Source organism: Chroicocephalus ridibundus, chromosome 3, assembly GCF_963924245.1.
Source record: "Chroicocephalus ridibundus chromosome 3, bChrRid1.1, whole genome shotgun sequence".
In the NCBI taxonomy this organism is placed as follows: Eukaryota; Metazoa; Chordata; class Aves; order Charadriiformes; family Laridae; genus Chroicocephalus; species Chroicocephalus ridibundus.
The window spans coordinates 7,120,221-7,141,461 of NC_086286.1; the positions used below are offsets into that span (position 1 = coordinate 7,120,221).

Sequence of the window (21,241 nt, forward strand, 5' to 3'; positions counted from 1 at the left end):
CAGAGGAACAAAAACATCATTGAATAATCTTTACAGCTACAAAAGAAATAAGAATTAGTACAGGCAATAAATTACATACTGCAATATGTGTAGTGAAGCTTAGCAACGGAATAAAAAAAATCATCTTTCTTTTAGAAAGTCTGTGTTTCCACCATTAGTGTGAATTCCTGAGTGTGCCTTGAACCCCTTGCATGCTACTGAAAGGACCAGCAAATTGTTCTGGAGGCCTTGAACCTGATCTCAATGATTTACCAGTATAAATCATCAGTATCATCACTAAAATCACTGGAGCCTAATTGTGGGGTTTTGTAACTTGACAAAGCTCCATTGACATCTGTTGAACCATGCTGCTTTGAACCTGGTGATCTGCCCCACAGAAATCCCAGCTGATGCAATTACCCAAGTCGAACAGAGTTCACCTCTAACTGGTGTTGAGAAAAACGTTACCCTTCCAAGACAGAAATTTTTTGGAAGCCCTCTGAAGACCTTGAAAAGCTCCCAGTGGCTCTGTGCAGTCATTAATATCACCCCAGGGGACGCATGGGAAACGTAAAGCCAAACCATAGCAGAGCCGGGTTCATCCTTGCCTGGCATCACGAATTATGAGATCCGACTCACGTGGCATGATTTTCAAAAGAGCCTGAAACAGTTACACTGCCATTTCCTACTACGTTTCAAAGGGTTATTGAGCACATGCACCAGACACTTAATGTCAATAAAGCTTTACTGCTAATACATCAAAGGTATTTTATGGGCAAACTCTGCACGCTGGCCGTTGATGCTGGTACCTCTTTTTAATTGCTATGTTGAAATAACACATTATCAAAAAATAAGGGACAGAATAAACTGTTTCAGATATTTCAACACTAATTGGATTTTAGATGGGTTGGTTTCATTTGGGTTTTTTTGGTGTTGCTTTGTGGTTGGGTTTTTTGCTAATACGTTTTCTAAAATAAGCACTAACATAACAATTAAAAATCATCAACCAAAACCTGGGTTAAATTCACAAAAATCCTTCTACTAACACTAGTAAGCACATTGTTTGATGGATGCTGTTAAAGTAGATTGTGGCAGAAATTTCATCAAGAAATTGTTGAGACAAAATGAAGCCTTTTTTTTGCCATGATAGAAGGATGGATCAAGTGTTTAAATGCCAGGCTGACTGATGCCTTAGCAACCGAAACGGATGGCCTTCTGTTGGGCTGTTTATGCTGCTCGGGTGGCTTCTGGCAGCTAGAAGGCTGGTTTTAGCATTTAGAAGGTGATCATTTAGGACATGCAAGACAATGAAGTTTCACCGGCATAAATTAGAAGTTACTGGGAAGAGAACAAAGTTCTTTGTTTTAGGCTTGCCTATTTTTTTTTTTATGTTAGTCTGTGCAGAATCAGTTTCTGGGTTCATCTCTCTGTTTTCTGCAATCTGTTTTTCTCTCTGAACATATGAAAGGCTGTAAAAGAGATGATGCCTTCTCTGATAAGATCAGCCAGGCAAATGAGGTTTTCTGTGTACTTGGAAGGCTGTCCTGGGTTTACCATGTGCAGAAAATGCTTCACATCTTGGAAAACATAATGGGGTCCTGCAAAGAGTCCTCTCCTGCCCCTGAGAGTACCTGTTTTTGCAAGTGCTTGTTACAGTGGAGTTCATATGCTGAAATCTAAATAAGATGACTGTACAGTTCCTCTTCTCTACCTTATAGCTACTTGATATGGTCACTGCTAATGGGAGAGAGAAGCCACGGTGCTATGTAAAGGAGATGGCTGTGTCATCTTACTTCATGAAAAATTCAAATGTTTTGTAATCATAGATGTTATCAGAGCTTTCTAGCTTTCAAGTCAATTAAAAAGATGGAACAGCAAAAGGAATTTGAAGACTGTTTCTCCTCTGGATCATCCCATATGGCCAGAGGATAGAAAGAAGCTTTTTCTGCAAAGGAGGCTGCAACTTATGAAGGAGGCATGATTGCCTTAAGGAGGGATGATTTGTGCTACATACAGAGTTCTGTTTGCAGCTGAAAACTGGATTTCTCACACTGAAAGATGTTATGAGAACTGTTTTGTTAAAGCCCGTTACAAGAGATCTGGACCTGGAATGGTTGGCAAGTTCTGGGGCTTGGTGCTCGGCACCATCTCTACAGCTGGAGTTGGCACTGCTCCGCTGATGTTGGCCTCTTTAGGGGGATGCACTGATTTATACTGGCTATAAAATATCCTCAAAGTACAATTCCACTGGAATCAGAAAGACACTAATGTATTGTAGTTGCATTTGCCTAAGATTATTTTCAGAGCAATGAATGCTGCAAAAATTTTCCATCTTTATTCGATATTAGAACCACTTGAAAAGGATAATCTTCAAGTTAAATGCATGCCTGGCATGCAGGCAATGTGAGATGGTGCTAAAGACACTTGCTTTGCAAGCTAAAGACCGCACATCATCCGCAGCATTTCTTTTTCTCTATAATCAATGTACTTAATTAATCAGCTGCACCCTGAGAAAGTGCAAGGTGGCTAATCGCTTTAATCATTAAGCAGTGGTATTAATTTTCACTTAAGGCATCATCCGTGGAAAGTAAATTAAGATTCTTGAAATGAGAAACACACAGGGGTGGAAGAGAGCTGATACGGACATTTCTGCATCAATTCTGGCTGGCGCTGTTGAAATTGGGTTGTGCCTCTCTTCTGGGCTTCTTCAAGGAAGTTTTTTGGAAACATTTTCTTCTTTTATTTGGGCAGGAAAAGTAGAGGAAAGATGTTAGTTTTCAAATGTTTGCCATGGAGGTAGCTGGCATTGCTTTGTTTTGTTTTTTTGTTACCTCCCTTTCTGGAGACCAATTAGCTTTTGGAGCTGGCCAGCAATCTTCCATTAGAACAATATCTTTGCTAGTAAAGATGAGTGTTTTATAAAACCAAATTGTCCATGGGAAAATAAAAGTGAAATATATTTATTTTGTATCGGTTCAACCTCATTTTAAATATTTGACTTGTAGAACGTTCTGAATTAAAACAGCAGCAACAAAATCCCACTCTGGTGCATGGTCCACTTGGGAGAACAGGGTCAGATACACCATTCCCTGGAGGCAGTTCACACCATGTAGTTTTAAAACCAGTTTCAACAAAATTAAATAAAGAGTTTCTGTTTCCCCAAAGTGAAAATACCTCATTTTGGGTTGAAAAGGGCAAAAACATTTTGGTAGATTTTTCAATTTGGAAGCTTTTTTATATTTTCCATTTTTTCAAACAGTAGTTATTTTAACTGCTCATACTGTTTAAGACAATAACCAGTGTTGAAATCCCTGAATATCCATCAGCATTGAAATGGAACTTAATTAAAATTCATGCTGTACTTATATTTTTGGTTACCAGGGTATCACGAGGGAAGTCTAAATTAGATGGTGCATGTGGGGAACACTACTCCCTCACAAAGCTTCCTCAAAATTGAACAGGTGTTAGGGAGAGACTTTCAGGTCCAATGAAGATTTTAGCAAGGAGGGTCCCAAACCCGCTATTAACTACTGGCCATACAGCTAGTTCTAAAAAGGGAGTTTTGGCCAAGCTCTTTGGATAAACCAAACTTGCAGAAGGGGAGAGCAGAGAGGCACAAGGAGTCCGCTTTCTTTTGTGAAACTCTAATAGCCTAAATACAGTAAATAAAGATGCAGATGACCTCCAATAAATTAAATATCTCTGCTTCACTGCGCCTGTACATTAATTTGGTTCATTTGAAATGAATTCATTTTTTTCTGTCCTGGCACTTCATCTTGACATGGTTGTTTCCTTTGCATTGTTTGATTTTAGTGGTATGAATTGATGTTCTCCATATTAATATTTTACTTCTCAGTAGCTATGTAGGTGGTTAAGATATTTTTAAACAGCTGCCCTATTTCAGATTGCTTTGATTTAAATATAATGTTCTTCGTTTCTGTTGCACTCCCAACAGAAGTAATAAGCATAATGAGCATCTCTTACAGGGGAGCAGAATAGCACTGCACAATGTCTGATAAAATGTTGGCCTCGTTCAAGTCACTGGTAGTGTTTCCATTAAGTTCAGAGCAAGCAGAAATTTGGCAGATCATATAAATAACAGGTTTGTAATGTTTGTTCTACTGTGTATTCCTTTTTTTTAATCATCACAGTAAGAGACAGAAGCTTCCTAGCTTCAACTGAGCAAATAATGATGCTAGGAGCTGTGGAAACGTGACTGCCTGGGGTAACGTGTTTTACTGTAGAACGGGAGCTTGTGTTTAATGAAACTTTGGCCACTTTCAGTCTTGTGTGGCTGCTCTTAGGTGAAAGTTAAATGGATATGGTAGGGCACTGTAAGCTTTGCTGTAGATTGGGGATCTTTGGAAAGGTTCTGCAGGGAGGTTGTGGTCTAAATTTTATTAAAGGAGATGAATCTCTCTTTGCATATGTACAAAGGAGAGCAGAAGGACTGTGCTGTGTTCAAGAACTTCATCATTTCAATGCCAGCGCATGTTTTTTAGAATTAGCTCTTGTGAGAAACTAAGTCACTTTAATTCAGTGGCACTTAACTCAGTTGCAGATTAGTCAACAGCGTCTGGTGTAATTGTGAATCTTTCTTTCAGTCAGCTAATGATGCCTAGGACATTTCTTAAGTTTATGCATCTAGTAAATTACTGTGAAAACATTAGCTATAATCATACATACTAATCTTTAGGAGAAGAATTTGGAATGATCATGTATTACTTAAAAGCATAAACACTTGCAAAAAGTAGTATGTGTAAATTTACATGAGAATGTCAGTTCTCAAGATCGCACTTTCTCTCCCTGAAATTTTTGGATTTAGCTGTCCATTGGTTTTGCTGATTCCACATGGAATAAACAATGCAAACTTTTTAATTAATGCAAAAGCGTATAAATTGGTCCATTAAAATCCCTGAGAACCCAGCATGTCTTGACAGGTGTTAGTCGCATTATTAATACTCCCCTGGAATGCTCTCAAATTGTGCTAATGAGATCAGCATGCAGCTGGAATAAAACAGCGTAGATCTTGAAGACCTTCTAACTTTAAGGCGTGTAAGTCAACCTGTGCTTGCCTTTTGTGACAAAAGAAATGGAGATAATAGTTTGCGTTATGTTTTTTGAGTCTCTTCCCTGAAAGGTTTGTCTGCTTTTGATTCACCTACCATGTCACTTTTATGTGTCCATTCATCATCTTCCATCTTCATGCAATTAGGTGAAACACCAGTTAAGCAGTTGTTAACAGTTTCTTCTCTCGTTAGCTGAGAAACCTTTCAGAAGAAGGAAAAAACCCAACCACTTTTCTGTCTCATCTGTTCTTACCTTCAGTTCCTCTGTACCAGCAATATGGTACCTTGTATTGTACCCTGTCCTCCCTTCTCCATGACCACCACAGACCAGGTCTGTCTGTTGTAGCTAACCCCCCAAACCATCTGTGCCACTTTGATTTCCCTCTTTGCAAAGCCGCAGTTTGCCTGTTTTGTAGCATGATTGGTGTAACCCATTAAAGTAGTCATCCGTAATATCCTGCCATGTTTGTTTTATGAGTGCCATTACAACCGCATGTCGGGTATTCCTGCGCTTTGCTGGAAGCGTTGCTGGTAATTGATGAGTTTTTAGCGACTCTAACTGCGATGCCTTGTGGTGACAGAGAGTGATGTGGGTGCCAGTGCCTGCTAACCACGCACAGCAGCAGGGAAGCGTTTGCTCTCCCAGTGCAGGTGGCCACCTTCGCGCAGACCATGCCATGCTAAACAACTGGATTCGAATGACTGATGAGTTTATACTGCAAGCTCTAAGCTGTAGTTTTTCTTCCACTGATGGAAAAAACTGTCCCTTATCCACCATTTAAGAGACCTTTATGCTGGGCGTGATCTGAATCCTGCCTGCTGTGTTTGTGGGAGACCCGTGACAGATTTTGGTAGACCCAATGGGCTCAGGCCCATTGAGAGGAGTAAGAGGACTTAGCTCCCTCTCTCTTCCAGCTCATCCCTCAAAGAGGCTGGAAGTGCTGGCTGCCATCAAAACTCTGCAAAACCTTTACTGCAGCTGAGCACCCGGCACATATTTGATGTACTGACAAATTTGTCAGTTATTTCTTACAGGAATATAACTAAGAATAATGGACCTGCACCTCATTTCTCTGCTGCTAGCTTTATACCTCTATTACTCTCTCAGCTTCAGTAGGTCGCACTAATACATAACTGAAATATCTGAAGGAGGGAAAAAATCCATGTATTGGAAAGGGAATGGGGGCCAGGTTTTTAATAAAATGGAACACTAAAACTAGATGAAGTGTGTGTTCACAGTATTTTTCAGCAGAAGTCATTGCACTCTTTGTATTTGCTATTAAAATAATCTAATGGTTGATAAATCGCTAGCCACTCAGATGCCAGGGTTTTTTTTTCTGTTTTCCCTCCTGAATTAAAGAAATCAAGGAGTTCATTTCATAGTCTGAAGCTTTAAAGCTTTACATTTGCTACTTGCCCTGAAAATCTTTAACGGTAACTAGTTGCTTAATTTATTTTTATTTTGTGAATTTAATTTTCTTAGCAGTGTGCCTCCCTATAAATATTCAATACCCCTTCACTATGTTGCAGGTATAGCTTAAAGGTTCTTGTCCACCCACTCTGAAAATTAAGGAATGTTTGGCTGAGCAGAAATAGGTTTCATTTTTTTGTAGGTTAACTTGCTTTTGCCTTCAGAGCTCTGGCTCTAAGTAATTAAAAACTGGTGATGTGCTTCAGGATTCCTCCACATCAACCTGAAAATTGTGGAGCAGGCTAAGAATGCCAAGAGGTGAATTGTGAAACAGCCTCTTTATTATAAGCACGAGTTCATTTGACCGCTTCTTGGGCTTTTTTAATAAAGTCTCATGCCTGCTTCAATTTCTCACAATTTTTCCTGTTGGGTGAAGATGCAAGAGAGAGGAAATGGAGGGTATTTTGATAAGCTAGTTTTATTTTTAAAAAATTTTAGGAAAAAAACTTAAAATTATCCACTTAAAAAATCTAAATTTTCTCTTAATCTCTGTGATTCTTTTTTTTTGGTCCTGTTTGACTGTGTACCTCTGAGCCAAGCATTAGCAAACAGAGATGCATCTAACAGATGGACTTTGGACTTTGATTTGGTTTACTATACTGGGAAAACATTCGACAGTCTTGGTACCTAAGAATGGAATTGATAATTTTGTCCCTTCTTTGAAGCTTGACAAAATTTATGCTTAGATCTAGCTGTGTGGTGTATGTCATTGCTGTACTGCCCAGGTGCCTTATCCCCATGGGAAATAGTTTGTTTAGCTGCAGCCTTTCTTTTTGAAGATGCTTACGTGCCATCCGGCAGCATAACTCATGTTGGTTTTCTGATTTTTGTCTGCAGGGGAGATAGGAAAGAAATTAGTAAGGAAAAAGTAAAATAAGAGGTTGTGTGACATTGTAGTGCCAAGTGATACGTAGAGAAGAGCATTAGTTACTTGACAAAGGACATCTGCTTAATGTAGAAAAAAAAGAACACAAGATGATCTCAGTGAAGCTATTTTTCTTCATAACTGTTACTTTACAAATAATGCTACTTTAATGAAAATAAATATAAATATTAACATGAGACTCCCATTTTTTTTGGCTGCCTTTTTTGTGTGTTTGTTTTTAAACCTAAACAGCAAAAAAGCTTCAGCGTTGCAAAATAAGAGGTGGGACAGCCAGTATGTCTTCCTATAAATCCTTATAACTGGATTATTAGAATTGTTGCTGCTTGTTATCTCAACTATTTTCACTGTTACAAGTTACGCACCAGTCACCTGTTGTTCGGAGTCCATTTATCGTCTTTTGGCTGTAATTCCACTACTTTAGTTTTTGACCTAATCCCAGATGCTTGACGAGTGTTAAGGAAATTAAAATAAGAGCTTTTTCAGTGATAACTGGAAAATGAAATCACCACTGCAGTGTGCTCTGTACTTGCTTGTTCTATGGCCAGGCAGGGCCTTTAATGAATACCTGAAACTGGACTACCAGGAGGGTTTATGTTCACTTCAAGTATTATTCGGGACCCAGCACGCTTCTGTACTTCATCTGTTTCAAGTTATGTATCATTCTCTGACTGTTTTGAAAAGGAGGATGGCAGAAAAGTGTGTTGCTGTCTTACTCATTATTCAAGATCTGGCTGTTGTTGTCTGGCTGAGTATTTTTACTTTTATGTTCTGCCTGTGAGAATTGGGTAAAAGGCTTATGTTTCTGGAGGGGCATGATGATATTCACCAGTAGGGACTTCGGTCTTTAAGGTTAATATTTTTGAACATAGCCCTCCCAATATTGTGGAGTTTGGGATCCTGCTGAGCACACTGAAGTTTGGTACTATGACAAAGGTTTTGGATTTCAGAAGAGCAAACTTCGGCTCGCTCAGAGCTCAGTTCGGAGCAATTCCATGGGAAGCTTCCATGAAAGATAAAGGAGCTAATGAGTGCTGGGAGTTTTTCAAGAATGCTCTCCTGGAAGCATGAAAACAGTTCATCCCCTTTAAATGTAAGGGAAGTAGGTGGAGCAAGAGACACCCTTGGCTTAACTGCGAGCTTCTGAGTCTGCTCGGAACCAAAAGAGAACCATACCAGGGATGGAAGAGCACGCAAAACCCCATTGAGAGCTACAAGGGCATTGCCAGGCCGTGCGGAGATGCAGTTGGAAAAGCAAAAGCTCAACTCGAATGGAAGTTGTCCAGAGATGTCAAGAACTACAAGAAAGGGTTCTTCAGGTACAACCAGAAGAAACAGAAGGGAAATATTGTCCCACTGTTAAACAGGAGAGGTGAATTAATCACCAACAATGCTGAGAAGGCAGAGGTTCACAACAACTTCTTCACCTCTGTCTTTACCAGAGGTGTTGGGCCCCAGGCCTTGGGAACAACAGTCCAGACTGATGCAAATACAGACTGACTGTCATTGAAGGAAGAGCTGGTATGTGAACTATTAGAGGAGCTTGACCCCTAGAAAATCGATGGGCCCTGACAGTATCCACCTGAGGGTTTTAAGAGAGCTGGGTGACATCATTGCAAGGCTGCTCTCCACTGTCTTTGAGAAGTCATGGAGACTGGGGGACATCCCTCCCAGAGGACTGGAAGAAGGCTAGTGTCACCTCCATCTATAAGAAGGGCTTAAAGGAGAATCCGAGCTCAGTGTTGAGTGAACAGTGTGCTGCTGCGGCAAGAAACTCAACAGTATGCTGGGTTGCATCAACAAGGGCATCACCAGCAGAGATAAAGAAGTTAGCGCTTGTTAGGCCATACCTGGAATACTGTGTTCAGTTTTGGTCCCTGCTATGAAAAAAAGATGCGGAGAGGCTGGAGAGGGTCCAGAGAAGGGCCACCAAGATGATCAAAGACTGGAAAGCCTGCCATACAAGGAAAGGCTGAGAGACCTGGGTTTATTCTGCCTTGAGAAAAGAAGGTTTCGTGGAGACCTTATCACCATGTTCCGGTATTTAAAGGGTGGCTACAATGAACACGGAGACTCCCTTTTTACAAGGAGTCCCATGGAAAAGATGAGGGGTAATGGGTACAAATTAATCCTGGGGAGATTCTGATTGGACACAAGAAGAAAGTTTTTCACAATGAGAACAATCAGACATCAGAATAATCTCCCTGTGGAAGTGGTGGATTCCCCAACATTGGACACTTCTAAGGTTCAGCTGGACAGGTTGTTGGGTCATCTTGTCTAGACCGTGCTTTTGCCAAGAAAGGTTGGACCAGATGATCCTTGAGCTCCCTTCCAACCTGGTATTCTGTGCTTCTATGATTACTTTGTGGATATATTCTTGGTGTTGACAGGGTCTTGCATGCAGCTATGAATTTGCTGGATAGTGATATAGGACATATAAATTAGAATTTATAGGTGATATAGTGATAGTGATATAGGACGTGCAGAGTTTTTTTCATTTCCATTAAAAAAAACCCAAACAAAACCCCCAAAAGCCACAAACCAAAACAAAATAAAACAATGTGCTTCCCATGGCAGAGAGGAGATGGCTTACTGTATGACTACTGACTTCAAAACAGTGCCTCTGTTTTTCATTAATGACCTTTAAGCCTTATAACACCCCTCCTAGGCAAAATACCGTGTTGCCTCCTTTTTTTGCCTCCTGGTGAGCATATTCCATTTTCTTAAGCTTATGTGTACAAAACTGACTTTCATTTTTCCACCACATGACATTTGGTGTTATTTTATTTCAATTTCTCCGAGATGTTATATGTTGTAATTTGAGCCCAGAGGTTTGCTCACTCTTTGGATCAGTAAAGAAATCAAACAAGCAAAAGGTATCTTTCTGCCTCAGATCTCTAAGGATTTGCAGTTGCCTGAAGAGGATAAGACCAGATGCCACCTGTGTTACAAATGTTTCTCTTCTTTTAAAAGATAAAAATCTCTGGGCTAAATTCACCAGTGCTTTTAACGTCATGAATAGAATCAGACTGTGACGGTGGGACATGTCTTTAATTGTTTGTCTCCTGGACTAGCATGTGAACAGAGGCACATTTCTTGACTTACAGAGAAAAAGAGAAGTATATGTGTATTACTCTTCAGAGGCTTGTAAAGACATATAAAAATTTGTGGGCTTGCTGCATTATTCAAGGTACATAATTTTATTACAGATCTGAGCAACACATGCGACAAATGATTTATCATTATTGTCGTATTTTACAGAATGAATGTTTTACAAAGATTTTACTGCATGTATCTTAAAAAGTCCAAGGCAATTCTTTGGAAAATGCCAGTCTAAGCTTATGTTTTAAGGAAACTAGAATTTTATACACAGGCAAAAGTAATGTATTTGTATTGTGGTATACAGGCCATTACTTAGTAAACGATTGAAAGAATCTTATCATCTGATCCAGTACTCTTCTGGTAGCATCTTATTTGGGGTAGAGGTGCAGGATGCTAGAAAGCAAAAATAAAGATATGCCTAAAAATACAAGTCAGTTCCTCTCTGTAATAGCAAACCAACCATTTTTATTATATAATACACATTATTTATAAGTAATTATGTATAACTGGTGACTGATAAACATCAGGTTTAGATTGCTTTGCAACAGTGAACTGGTTTTGATTGAACATGAGGGATAGGATTCATCTCATCCTAACACTATATGCCTAATGACTAGTCTTAAGTTTTGACCCCAATGCCTAAAATTGGTGGGTAGAATTGTTCCTTGGAGAAGAAGATCAGGCAACTACCTTGGATGTTGAAAACCAAATGTTAGACACTTCAAGTCTAAGTAACTGCGGGTAGACAAGTTTGGCCTTAAAATTGGAAACCAAATCACCTGAATTGAAAAGCAGAATGTTTTCATTTCCAGTGTGCTGTTGCGGATCCTCACCTACATCGGTTTTGGTTGCCACCTCCCGGGTTCCTACCCTGATTACATAGCGATAAATCCCCTCTCGCTGCCTGCTGGTAAGTCCAGCTGGGAGAGGAGAATGGCAGGCCATAGATTTTAATATTCGCTTCCCAAAACACAGCATGAAACATTTTGGCTATCCACTGAAGCAGTTCCCTTTCTGGTCCAGTGTTGAAACTGATCTAATTTGTCGCTGGTTTATGCTTTAAAAAATGTAAAAAATAAAAAAAAAGGATGAGGCTTAGATATTTGGGAATTTGATCTTTAAATTAGGGACTTAAAGCAGTCCATTTGTACTTGTCTCTGCTGTTTCATTATCTGTTCTGCTGCTTCCATGGTGTAGGCGGAATATTCCTTCATGAAGCTGAAACTCGCTGTCTTTTCTCAAAGACCCTAATGAAGATAAATCGTACAGTCAGCAGTTGTTTTCTTTCCAAGAATTCTTCTTAATTTTGCACTTTGTGGATGGTTCCTGCTACATTAGATATCTTTTTCCTCTGAATGCAGTGATCCAAAACCAAGCGAGTAAGAGCTACAGGATTTGGAAGAGTGCTGCACGACTTTGTTTATAGCCTGCCTAAAGCAACCTTTCCATAATTTGACATTTGGTTACATGGGACACACAGCAGAGCTGCAGTCTGCTGTAGGGTGGGCTGAATCATTCTTGCTGGAATCCCTTTGGCTATCACTAGGCTGGACACAAGTGGTACATCTGCACAGGTAGAAGGGCTTTTCCATCCATAATTCTCTGCACATGGGAATTCTAGAGTCATGAGTGGTTGATGGCTACCACGAGGTGCTTGCATGTCTGATGTTCTTCTGAAAAATCAGACTCGCCAGACCCGCTTTGAGCTTAAGGTCTATGTAAGTAGGACTGCATTTCTTCCAGACGAGAAAAAAAACACAGCTGACCCACAGCTGAGTTTAAATTCTCATCTGTGCAATATTTTTAGAGTTAAAAGAGAAGTTCTGACTGAATAAGAAACTGTCAATATATTGAACTCATTACATTTAGTACTGAGTTAGACCATACCTACATGAAAGAAAAGATCTGAAATCACTAGAACTAAGCTTAGTTATTTGCAGTCTGCATAGTTCCCAGGCCATGTCTAGTCCAAGGCAGTAGCATAAGAAAGTTTCTTTAATTTGTGATTGAGCTGCATTTCTCCCCAACAGCTGTCAAGCCTAGGCTCTTTGACAGAGGTGGTTTTATCTTCTTATTAAATTACTCAAAGAGGTTCATTGTTTGTATTTTGACTTTACCATAGGATATGGTTTCCCAGCTTGTCCTGCTAGGAGTAGATACTGCACTTACTAATAAAGAACAGGACTGGATCTTCTATTGACAAGACCATTTCTTTTTCCTGCCGTGTCTTGGATGAAACCTGGCCCCTTGCGCACATCCTTGTCACAGCTCCCCTGGCCCTGCAGAATCCAAACTTGCTCTGTTGCATTAAGATCGGATGTTTGTGCCGCATGGCTTTTGCCAGGCCCACTGAGTGAGGCCCAAAGTCTTCTATCTAGCTCAGGATCCTGCCTCCAGCAGCAGACAAGAGTGGAGGCTTGGGGAGCGGTATGGTCACCAGGTCAGAGACTGTGTGGTATCTACCCGGTTTTGGCCTCCCAGGTTTTAGCATTTATGGACTGTTGGAGAAGGAGGAAGCACAGCATCTAATAGCCCTTCCAGATTCATCTTCCGTTAATTTCTCTAGCCACTTTTTGGTTTCATTCAGGCTTTTAACCTCAGTGTTGCTGGGGGGCAATTAATTTTGCAACTCATGACATGTTCTGTGGAAAAATACTACTTCTTTTCTGCTGCTTCTGAATCTCCCCTCTGGTAATTTCTATGGATTCCCACTAGTTCTTGTATTATGAGAAACAGTAAATAATAACTCCCTGTCCACCTTCTCTGTGCTATTCATGATTTATAGACCACTGTCAAATTCCCCTTCTTTCCCTGGCTGAAAAGTTACATTCTGTTTACTCTTAGCTCATACAAATCTATGCCATTCAAAGTGCTGTATAAGCACTTGTGGTAATTAAAGGAGGTAAATGAAACATTACATAAACGTGCTTAGAAGAACTGAGAATTTGTGGCTATAGCTGAAATTATTGGAAGGCATCTTCAGGCTGAAAATCAGGGCCTTAGTGTAGAGATATGGAGAGATCAATAAGGATACTCGCAGAGGGATTCAGTTCTGAGCTGGAGAAACAGCATCAAGCCGCTTGATAGGCATTCTGCAAATCTCTGCTCCATTCAAATGCTGCAAAATATTTATTGTCCATGCTGAATATAAGCAACCAGGCTTTTTGAAATATCACTGTACAGTAACCTGAAAGGTACTTAGTTTTACCCTCCAAGGATCAAGGACACTGTTATCCCTGTTTCATTCTGGCACAAGTTTTTGGGAGTTAGGGTTTTTGAATCCAAAACCCAAAGACTTCGGTGCTGCCAATGGACTGTCTATTCCTGTACCCCAGGAACTGAGAATCTGCTGAAGGGGAATGTTTTTAGGAGCAAAGCTATTCATAACGAGTCTCGAATTATCTTCAATAGCATGCTCAGCCAAATCTTAAAAAGAATACAAGTACACATTAATTAAGAATTAACATAATTCTATTCCTTGAGTATGGTGTTTATTAAAACATAAACTCTGTGAACATGCACTTGAAAGGAAGCTTCTAAATATTTTTAAAAGCTTAATTTTCAGTCACCCTTTATTTATTTCTTCATTAAGAGAGAAGAAAAAAGATGGCACTTGACTTTCTGAAACTTTCCATTTGCTTTTCAGATATAACATCAAAAAGTTGCTGAGTGTCCTTAACTCTGCTGATAGGGCAAAATCAGGAATGATTTAGATTTATATGAAAAGCAGAGACATGGGATGACATTTTCAAAAGCGCCTGAAAGCTGCGTTTGTGAAGCTGTTCAGACAACTAGAGGACCAGAAAAATATGCAAAGAGATTTTCAGGCATATGTCCAGAGCATTAATGCAGTTTTCACATTTGAATTTTGAGAAATTTACATTCTCAGGCATTGAAATGTTTTTAGAAATCTGACTGTTTGTTGTAGTACCACAAATGAGCTTTTCAAAAATAGTTCTATGATGGAAGACCCAAGTGCCTGGTCACTTCCAACAACTGCTTGGAAAATAGGATTTAACCTTTGTCCTGCCACACCACATAGTGTAACACCTAAATACTCTTGTAAGTGTTGGTGAACAGTCCCTCAGTAGTAACCTGAGCTCTCGCCTCACCTCGCAATTAGCCCCACTGTTTGGAAATACTAATGGTCCACAGGAGGATTTGCACTCGAGAGGGCATCTTTCCTCAGGCTTACTGGTGTGGGAAATGGCACAGCACAACAGTTTGCGTCCAGATGCATCTCACAGAACAAAGAGGACAAAGTTTGCTAATGATTCTCAGCTCCCCCTTCAATTTGCGTTGCACTTTGCCCTGCATTTCTGCTTTTCTGCTGACTCACTGAACTTCTTTGTGTTTTGCAGAATGCCAAAGCCAGCTATGACTTCAGCAGTAATGATCCCTACCCCTACCCCCGCTATACAGATGACTGGTTTAACAGGTAAATGGGTGGTTTGCTTAAGAAATTGCAAGTATTTGCTGGTATTTGTGGAATGCCTGTTTTCTGCTAAATTCAATGGTTGCCAGAACAGAAGCTGCAGTCTCACTACTGCTTGAAAATTAGAGGTGACTTATGACATCATTTTTTGTGTGTAACCTCTAAATAGCACTGAACAACCATTTTATGGTTTATAAATGAAGTTGCTGCTTCAGAAGAGTATATAGGTAAATTGCTTCAATGGGTGCTAGCCACATACCATTTTCTGTCAGCTGTCCTAGGACATTACAGTAACCCCAATCTGTATGTGCTTAATACAGTTTTGACTGGTTTCCCATCTACCGTGTCTGAGGCAGTATCAGTGCTGGCTAATTTTAAAGGGAGTAAGCTGGAGACAGGAAAAGGCTTTGGGGGGGAAAATGTCTTTGCATCTGACTGTAGGCTAAGAAGGCAGAAAACCAGCACGGTGTAGAATAACCAGGTTAAAACCAATTACATAAGTTCTGAATCGTCTGTTTTTTCACCTTGATTAAAGGATGGTGTACATGGGTAGCATTTCAGGGTTGATTCGGAGATATTTCTAGCTGCTGAAGGAATTAAAGTCCATGTACACTGACTGGGAACCTGTTCTGCTGTGTTTGTAAACCTGGAACCAACAGTACAGCTGTGCTTGTTGTGATATTTCTAACACACATTGTGATTGCCCAAGGCCCACTCCTCCTTCACTGTGTTCTGAACTTAGCCCGTTTCCAGCAGGTGAAGGCCTAGTCCTCAAGGTATGATATAAATAAGAATGGCCCAAAAGAAAAGGCTTCAGATTTTAGGAAACGTGACCTTTTTTCTTTCCCAAAATTAATTTTTGGTTAGAATGGAACAGTTGACAGTTTTTTAAAAACTGTGCACCTTGGATTCTACGTCCATCCCAAGAAAAAGCCCTTTCCGTCAGGCACCTAGCAAGATGTGAAAGCAGTCAAGGGTGCAGCGTCCAAGGCACACTCAGAGGGTGTGTTTACTCCTCGGCAATCTCAGCATCCAGCATCTCCGGCTCTGCAGCATACTCCCCAGGGTCTCAGGCAGGTTCTGGCTTGGACTTGCAGAAATTGTTTCGGGATATTTTCAATGAAATTTCTAAATGTCTTCTAGATGTAAACATAATTGATGTTGCCAACATTTACATAGCAGCAGCACTGAGGATCTGAAAACTTTTGAAGATTTCAGGGCTTAGTCTTAGTGCTTATCAAAAAATATTTTAGGCCTGTTTGATGTGGTTTTCATATTCTAAGATGTATGGATATTTTGTATGGGTTTTTTGTTTTTATTTCTAAAGAAATCAATTTTAGCTCTGTCGGAATGGCACAAAGATGTGGAGCAGCTGCGCTTCCACCTCAGACACAGGCTTCCTGGAATGGATCAAACAGATTTAGGAGCTGTGATGTCCTCCTTTGTAGTCCTGCCATTTTTCAGCCGAAGCAAGATGCCAAAGAGATTTCTCCTTCATTTCAGGAAAGGACATCTGACACTTTTAAACTAGTATGCATCCAATTAGTGAATGGAAAGTCGGAGAAAGACTAGGGCTCTAATTTGTGAAGGTCTGCTGCCTTTCTCGCTTTATTTATGCAAAGAATCTTTGTAGGGGAAAGGTATCACTTAGCTCTGGAGCAGCACGAAGGAAAATTAAATTTAGCTTTAGTGGGTAATGGCAGCTTGTGTCATTTTCAGTGTGGAACTTCATAAAAATAAGTGTGTTCTGCCAAGCCCCATTAACACTGATTGTTCTGCTATCAAGTATTTTATAGCGGGGCATAGTTTGCAGTCCTTTTGTGTTCTGCAAGGTGGCTGTGGAGCTGGACTTACCTCCTAAAGTCTCTTAAAATGGGCCCAAAGCTTCCTGGATGTGGCACGGCTTATGGTGTCTGGCCCCAGGTGCCTCTGACTAACTTCAGGCACCCAAGTGAGGAATCGAGGGTGGGCAGCATGGTCACCTGTGACCCAATCTGTAATTATTGAGAACAGCATGATGCTGGTTTTTAGAGAACTGCAACACTTTCTTCTATTTCTTTTCTTGAGAAATGGCTTTGCTGATTTCCTTCATTATTCTTTCCAGAAAAAAATGATACCTAGAAAGTAGAGCGTTCTTGGTTATAAACCTTGAGGTTGGTGGTACTGGGAATTTTCTGCCTTGCAAGGTGAAATATGGGAGCAACACATTCAGTAAAGCATCCCTTTCCTGCCTGCACAATTTGAGAAGGCTTTAAGATGCAAGATTTCATGTTCTCTCCAAGCTAAGATGCAAACCAACAGACCATATCCAGCTGTTCAGGAGTAGTTGTGACCCTTTTTCTCTGCGTATTTCTTTGCTATACTGTTAATCAGGCTGATGTGCTCATATATAACCTATCGTCATAACTTCTGACTCCTGAATTATTATTACTGGTAGGTTACAACCATCTGCCTATGACAGTCTGTCTATCCGTATGTGTAGCTGCACAGGTGCATCTGGATAGAGAGTAGTTACACAGAAAAGCAATTCAGAGAAACCTGCAATAAAGACTCCGTTTTGCTCAGTTTGCAGTCAGTGATGTATCTCCCATTGAATTTTATGTATGCCGGAGGATCACACTCAAAATAGGATAGCGTAATATCCCTTTTTCCATAAAGAATATGTTTCTATGTGAGCAATTCAAGTGATTTGTGGAACAAGAAGCAGAGGATTGTTTTTTAAAGAGATGAACCAAGGGGCTTTTATGAGCTACCAGCTGCATGTGCAAAGTGTCATTAGACTTTAAGAAAAAAAGGGAGAGGTTTTTGCATGGAGTATTTCATTAATTGTAGCTGCTCTGCTTGTAAGCACAGATTCTCCTCCACTTCCTGCTGTTAAGGCTGCTGGAAGCACTTTGGCCTTACCATCTGACAGCCACTGGCCCATGAACCCAAGCAGGACGGGTTTTGGAAGGGGACAACATGGTGCCTCGGGCAGGGAATTGCAGTTGGGCAGTTTGGCTGCTGTTACAGGGAGAGGCGCACACACGGCTGGGCAGTCAAGAGATTTATTCCTGTGCTTACCATAGTGACGGCTCGACTGTGTTCAGACCCACGGCTTGGGAACCAAGCCAGGACAGGGGACACTGGGTGCAACATGGGGCAGGGCTGCATTTGAACTTGAAGAGCAGTGAAGGAACCTGAACCAAGCCCTGTTCCCAAAAACAGAGGCAACTCCAGAGTGCTCACTGATTTTTTTTATTATTTTTTTATTTTATTTTTTTAACACCCACTCCTCCTGAACCACATTAGGGACCTTGGCACGTACCATGTTGTGTGGTGTGGAGGTACCCATAGGAGTCAGAGATAGCTTGGCCTTTCTGTACAGCCCTCTGATTTCTTGTGAGCATGCGGAAGGCTCAACTTGGGGCTCCCCATCTCAGAGCACTGAGATTACGAATTTCTGCCATGATATAAATAACTAATAACTATTTCCACTCCTGTAGCCTTTGTATTCTCTTACCCAGATAAGAGGTAGCGGGGCAAAAATTATTCACTATCTTGGAAACCCATATTCTTCAGATGTAAAAGTGTCCTTTACTTATTATGGATCCAAACAAAACAGCACTGAGCCAAGGAGAGAACTCCCCTTGGCTTCCAGACAGCACTTATTAACAGTAAAAACACCTGCTCCCCTCCTCCTCATTTTTCAATCAATACAATGGAAACAACATAATAATTGAGAATTCATTTAAACAGATTTAGCAGCTCTTTCTACCTGCAGTGTTATGACACAAGAGTCAAGGAAGAGCCGCAGCACTACTGCTGGTTCTTGGCATGTTTGGATGCAAGCAGAGGTCCCCATGGCATGCTCCCCAGAGGAGGGGAACACTTTCCCTTGTGCAAACACTCAAATGCTTAGAAGCTGGCAATGTCATTTGAGTCAAAAGGGGATAGCATTTGTCCCACAAAATTGTCCCTCTGAGCTTTGTGTATTTAACTGCTGCCCAGTGCACGCAACTAAGTTGTCAAATACGCAGATTGTCCCAGCTATTGAGACTGCAGCTCTGCATAGCCCTCCCCTGAGGACAGCTGGAGTTAGGAAGGATGGATCCTGTCCTTCACTGTCTGCAGAAGCATTACAAAACAGGTGAAAAGGAACCTCGATGAAAATCTGTGCCACCTCTGACTCTTTTAAAATAAGTCAATAGAAGGACATGCACAATAGCATTGGCAGTGGGTTTTAGAAATGGAAGTAGTTTTCAAAGACAAAGCAGAGTGACATTTTCATAACTAGTACAGATGTGTTATTTAAACCAGCTGAAGGCAAAACTGACTTTCGGCTGAATCACCCTCTCCCACCTTAGGTTTTCATGAATGTTCATGTAAAATGTTTGCATTTATATAATGTTTATGGAAGACTTGCTCTGCATGCTAATACATGGTTTACCTTTGAAGTAACTTTTTCATAGGTGGAAATATTCTTAGTTGTTTTCTGTCCCCTTGTTTTTAACATTGAAATAATAGTGAAGAGGAGAATGTTGAAGAGAAAAGCTGAGATTTGTGCCCGTGACACGGGTCACTGCATAGAAACCACAGTGGATTTATCAATGATACATGAACAGCAAATAGGGCTAAATTGGAAAAGTCTGCTTTCTGCCATTAATAATTCAACCAAATGCATTTGCACTAACTCACATATTTTTTTTCTCCAGTCAGCAGCACAGTATCTAAACCCTGAGCTGCTGGAACAGGTCTGCTTGCAGTTTCCATCATGTGGGCTGGTGCGCTGGGGAGGTGAGGTTGGGGGAGAGGGTCTTATGATTCAATCTTTTCACCAGGAAGGTCCTAATACTGTTTTTCCCTCTGAGAGAAAGAATTCACCTGGCAGTGTCACTGATTTTTTGTACCCCAGGATCAGTCAAGTCGATTTTTTAACAAAGCCATTTATTCTGCTCTGTGGCTTGTAGCTAGCCCACAGGTGACTAGATAATGAATGCCTAGCAACAGTATATTTTTTTCACAGTTCCTTGAACAAGGGCATGAGGGAAAACCTGCTTGATTGTTGAAAGAAATTTCTCCAGCAGCTGAATAAGAAATCTGTATCGCTGTCCTCTCTGCCCCCTTTGTAAAAGGAACTTGCATGAGTTCTTCACCCTTTCATGATCAAGACACTGTGTACATTCAAGGCCACTCAGTTTCTTTTGTGGAGCTGCCTTTAAAAATATATTCTTCCAAGTACAGCAGGAAGAAGAATGTGTTGCTTCTCATCCTTTTATTAATGTTGCACTCACCTTGGCCAGAAGTGCTTAAAGGGAGAGAGAAAAAAGATGATTAAAACAAAACAATTCTGCTGCCTCCCGGGATGGTTCATCTGGTAGTCTGTATAGCCTTTATAATACAGCACTGCTAATTGCATGAATCCTTAGCGTGCTATAGGAGCAATGCCTGTTTTAATGCACAGAGTGGATTGATGTGAGCAGTAGGATGGATTCATATTGATTCAACATCTTAAACGTAAAGAAACCTGACAGCAGCGGACGTTTCACAAGTTTCTCTGCTGATGTCCTATTTTTTAAAAACTAGACTATATTGTCCTTATTTATCTTCTATGTGGTTCAATTTCCATGATGAATTAGGAAAAAGGAAAAGGTAATCTGCCTTCCTGCAGGACTGCCTGAGAGCCACTGCCAGTTAAAGGCTCTCTGTTAAGAGCTGTAAAGCACTTCAGAGATGCCAAGTGTTTTTGAAATGCCACGTGTCAGCCCGAACCTGGACCTCCGTGTCAGAGCGGAGACATTTCCCACTTGAGCAGAAAGCCGTAGCTCCGTAAGCTGACAGCTGGAGCACCTTGCCAGCTCTCCTGGGAATTAGGCACTGGAGGGGAGCGATGCACGTGCCTTGGGTCTGGCCAGCTTTGGGCCTGGCCAGCCAGGCCACAGCTCTGCTGCCGAGGGGTGCAGTGACCTTTGTGGCTCCCTTCTGGCACTCCAGCTTGATATTGCACTCACACTCTTTCCATAGTGTTTCTTTTGTGGGCAGGGATACGCTCCTGGTACATGTCTGAACAGCAAAAAGGCACCTAGACTTTGTTCTGTGGGGTTCAAAATAATGGGTGTCACACTGTGAAGTGACAAAAATAAAGGAGTTAATATTGATTTTATTTTTATACTGGTCTGTCAAAGGCACATTTCTACTGACTAATAGTTGGTAAAAAGGCAGAACCTGTGTGATAAAGTTAAAAAGAAAAGGTCCGAATAACTTCACAACTAAATGAAGCGTAAGTATGCATGTTAACCTAAGAGCAAGCATCGCTCATACTG

The 21,241-nt window shown here is 40.8% G+C and overlaps 1 protein-coding gene across 2 annotated transcripts in view; it reads left to right on the forward strand.

Moving 5' to 3' along the window:
- Positions 1-21,241, forward strand: part of PCSK2 (proprotein convertase subtilisin/kexin type 2) — a 113,228-nt gene that overhangs the window by 65,009 nt on the left and 26,978 nt on the right. For both annotated transcript variants that reach the window (XM_063327876.1, XM_063327875.1), the window contains one exon: positions 14,866-14,942. In XM_063327876.1, coding sequence (XP_063183946.1) covers positions 14,866-14,942 — 77 coding nt within the window. The remainder of the gene's footprint in view (positions 1-14,865; positions 14,943-21,241) is intronic.